Here is a 3965-nt window from a genome sequence, read left to right on the forward strand (position 1 = left end):
TTGGAATACATCAAATGTCCAGCAGCAATATGATATTTCAGGGGTAAAACACATAAAGGAAGAAAATTTTAAGAGTTCATTCACAACCAGTCACTCCTCTTTTTCCTACCCTAAGACAACCTAGACCCCTGCCACAAACTAAACTCCCCCACCCCCTCCCCCCATAATTCTATCCTCTAACCAACAAACGATATCCGAATGAAACAGGTGCTATACGCACTAAATGTAGCATCACCTTGCCTCACTTCCTCTTCTTGGAAGGAGGCTGTGGGAGCTCTTCTTCATCTTCATCATCTTCTTCGTCTTCATCCTCATCATCCTCATCATCATCTTCATCATCATCATCATCCTCCTCTTCACTACCTCCTTCACCATTAGCCTCGGGGTCATCATCATCTTCGTCTCCTTCATTATCATTACCCTCCTCACCTGAGAGATCTTGATCCCCAACGTCATCTTGATCGTCTCCATCATCATCATCATCATCATCCTCCTCATCATCATCATCCGATTCACCATCATCCTTGTTCTCAGGTTCACGCTCAGCCTTGCTTCTTCCAAGTGCCCTTCAGAAAAACATCAGATAATATAAAGCACATCTAAAACAAATTGAACCAACTTTGCATAGGTAAGCAAGCTGGATATAGAACTTAAATAGCAAGGTTGCTATGATGTCCTCGAGAATTGAGGACTAGCCCAAATTTACTAGCCTTCATTCTGTGATTGGATAGAAATGCAAGGAAATCAAGATCCTACCCATAAATTACTTCTGGCCTTTTACCCAATGCATCAATTTCACTTGACGAGCTTGCCTGAGACAAAATTCAATTTATATAAGCAATGAAATGGAGAAAGATTCAGAAGAAGGAAAATCTGTAGAGCAATCAATAACCAGAGACTTTATAACAACACCCCCCCCCCCTCCGCCGCCACCGCCGCCACAAAAAAAAAAAAAAAAATCAACACACACACAAAAAGGAGAGAGGAAAGAAAGAAAGAAAAGGCCCATAAAAGTAAGAAACAGGCAAGTCATGAACACACAAGGGGAGGGGTATTAGCTGTAAAACACCATAATGAATAAATAAATAAATAAATAAATAAAAGATGATTAATCCTTGCATATAAATGGCACTCTTTTAAGGACCTAAAGACCAAGTAATGAATGGGACATGGCTTTCTACTTACCAAAAAAAAAGGATTTTTGACCCTGGGTTAAATAAATTAAAAACAGATGGGAAATAATACCATAGGATTTTAACCAAATTTACCCAAAAGAAACAACCAGAAACCTGTTATTGGAGTACATGAGATTACATGCAAACACAAAGGACCACAAACAGCAAACACAAGGAACATTCATGTCATGGGTCAATGCCCCGAAATGTCTTTTCATGAAAGTAGCATAAGGGATATGTTAAACGATAATAATAAAAGGCATCCTTTTGCCTCAACCCATTAAAGGCTGAACCCTGGAAAACCTATGAAGATAAAAAAGAAAAAACAGTTGATAGTATGAAAATAGCCAACAAGAACACAAGCAATTCATAGATACAGAATCAGTAATGACATCAACCTACAACTAAAATACTTTCAACAGGAAACTGTTATCTAACATATGGGCTACAGGCCCTGATTTAGTCTACAAAATAAATTCTTTAAAAAATCGATTTGCTATAAATTATTAAAATAAGAGAATTAATGCATTCTTTACTTGCCCTGCCAGATAAAAGAAGAAAATAACATTAAAAAACTTATTCTTCGATATTTGTATATCATAAATTGAAAGCATGAAAAATAGATCTGGATAACACCAAAAAGTTTAGAAAACTAAGGAAGTGTCCAACTTCCCATTGACCATGAAGTAGAGCAAGTATGTTTCAGTTTGCATATAATACCAGATATAGTTAAGATGAATACAACAAGCTCGACCCAAAGTCTAATATTTTTTCTTAAAAGGCCCGATGTAGCTTTAGAAATATGAAGAGCAATCATGAATTCCTCAGTGGCCCTGAATGTTGATCTAGAACTCCACATCACATAGCAACAGCTCACTTCTCAATCCTTGCCCCTGTAATTCTGAGGAAATATAGGTGGTGCTACTAGCCATTCGACAGAACTTAATTCAAGTGCAGGAAAATATAGATTGGAACCTCTGCAGCATACAGATTGGAACTTCCGCAGCATGGTAATATATATATATATAAGATTCAAAGATTAATAAAGAAGAAACAGAAAGCTCGTCCAAAGACCAGCAAATGAATATCTAAAAAAAATAGGAGAAGTCCCAATCTCAAACTCTCTAACGATGCAACTTAAAAAAAAAAAAAAGAAAAAAAAAAAAGAAATCTAAATCCAGCCTTTCAAGTTAAGGTGAACCCAGGATGGATACATGCCCGTTCCCAAGGCTAAAGGAAGAAACAAACGTTACATAAGATTCGAATTGTTCACATCTTCCAACGATGCATTTTACGACTCGAAGAAAAAAGGGAAATTGGACAAAAAAAAAGAAGAGGAGAATTGGCTAACGAACTCTCAAACCCCAACGCTTGAATACAGAAATCCCTAATTCTAGAAACCCCCAAAACCTTCCATCACAAATCACAACCCTAGCACCAACAAAAATCAAATTCCCCACAACCTATGTAACTCTGCACCCTATAAGGCCCTAAAAATCATTCCCCACATCACAAAATCACAACTTTATGCGACCACAATCGAAACCAAGACAAAAAACACATAAATAAGCCAAACCACAAGGGAAAAAAATCGGCCTTACCACAAGAAGAAGCCAAACGAGAGACCTTTCAGCGGCCAAAACGGTCTCCGCCACCAGGAGTTCCATCATGGAGAAGATAATAGCAGGCCCATTGCTCTCGCTTCTGCACAGAGCCTCCATCTCTACAACAAACACCAGATTCCAATCCCTCAGAGCTATTTTTCGGGGGGAAAAAAAAAGAAAGAAAACATGGGAAAAAAAACCCCTAGACCCAAAACCCTCATAAAGAAGAGAGGAATTAAACCCAAACTCGAGCTACGAATTAAGAGAGAGGAGAAAAGAACCTCACCCTAAGTCGAAGAGATAGAGAGGAAGAGAAGAGCGGAGGGCTCCGGCGAGATTAATACAGTGCGAGTAGGGTTTCTCTCAGAATCGTGCTCACGGAAAGATGGATAAATAAAAATAAAAAAAGCGGCAAAAAAAAAAAGGAGCTTTGGATTAGGGTTTTGGGCGAAGAGAGGGTGTTAGGGTTTAGGATGGCTCCCAGTTTATCTAGGGTTTGCAAGTTGGCGTCTGGTTATTATAACTACGGACAAGTGGGTGGACTCAAACTCGGTGTCCAGTGGCTATTTATCTTATTATTAGTATTAATAGTAGAAAGGAACGAAACAAGATGAGACAAATGTACGTAACACGCTAGATCTGGTCCATGTGACTTCACGCGTAGATCTAAAAATGAAGTGATCGCCATGGGCATGTACACGTGGGAATCTCTTTGCATGCCAACTGTATGCGTCGAAAATATGGAAAAAAGCACGCTTGTTTGAGGTTATTTGTTTACCGGACAGGTTGTATCATTTACCACGTGATTACTTTGCGGTCTGTGCAGACGAGGGAATCAAAAATTTCGGAGCGTTTTGACAGGCATAAGATCTTATCTTTTTGATCCTAAATTTTATATAAATATAAATATTATAAATATAATATTAATATATTATAATATAATATTAAATTATAATAATTTATTATATTAATATAATATTAATATTTTAATATAATAAATTTATTAATATAGATATAAATATAACATAATATTAATATTAATATATTAATATTATATTAATATTAATAAAAATATTATATTAGTGTAAATATTAAAATAATATTAAAAATATAATAAAATATTATAATATTAATATTATATTTATATAAATATTATGATAATATTAATATAATATTATATCACTAT

At 36.0% G+C, this 3965-nt stretch overlaps 1 protein-coding gene across 1 annotated transcript; it reads right to left on the reverse strand.

Moving 5' to 3' along the window:
* Positions 1–3318, reverse strand: LOC105039066 (uncharacterized). The gene is made up of 4 exons (XM_010915050.3): positions 3066–3318; positions 2777–2898; positions 757–812; positions 1–566 (listed from the first exon to the last, which is right to left on the reverse strand). The coding sequence occupies exons 2-4, from the start codon at positions 2894–2896 to the stop codon at positions 242–244; spliced, it is 501 nt and encodes a 166-aa protein (XP_010913352.1). The 5' UTR covers positions 2897–2898; positions 3066–3318; the 3' UTR covers positions 1–241.
* Positions 3319–3965: the final 647 nt, after the last annotated feature.

This window comes from Elaeis guineensis, chromosome 1, assembly GCF_000442705.2.
Source record: "Elaeis guineensis isolate ETL-2024a chromosome 1, EG11, whole genome shotgun sequence".
NCBI lineage: Eukaryota > Viridiplantae > Streptophyta > Magnoliopsida > Arecales > Arecaceae > Elaeis > Elaeis guineensis.

Coding starts and splice junctions, on each gene's coding strand:
- LOC105039066 (XM_010915050.3), bottom strand. CDS start 2,896: ATGGAGGCTCTGTGCAGAAGCGAGAGCAATGGGCCTGCTATTATCTTC. Junction 813..2,776: donor TCGTTTGGCTTCTTCTTGTG/GTAAGGCCGATT, acceptor ATTTTGTCTCAG/GCAAGCTCGTCAAGTGAAAT. Junction 567..756: donor AGGCCAGAAGTAATTTATGG/GTAGGATCTTGA, acceptor GTTTTTCTGAAG/GGCACTTGGAAGAAGCAAGG.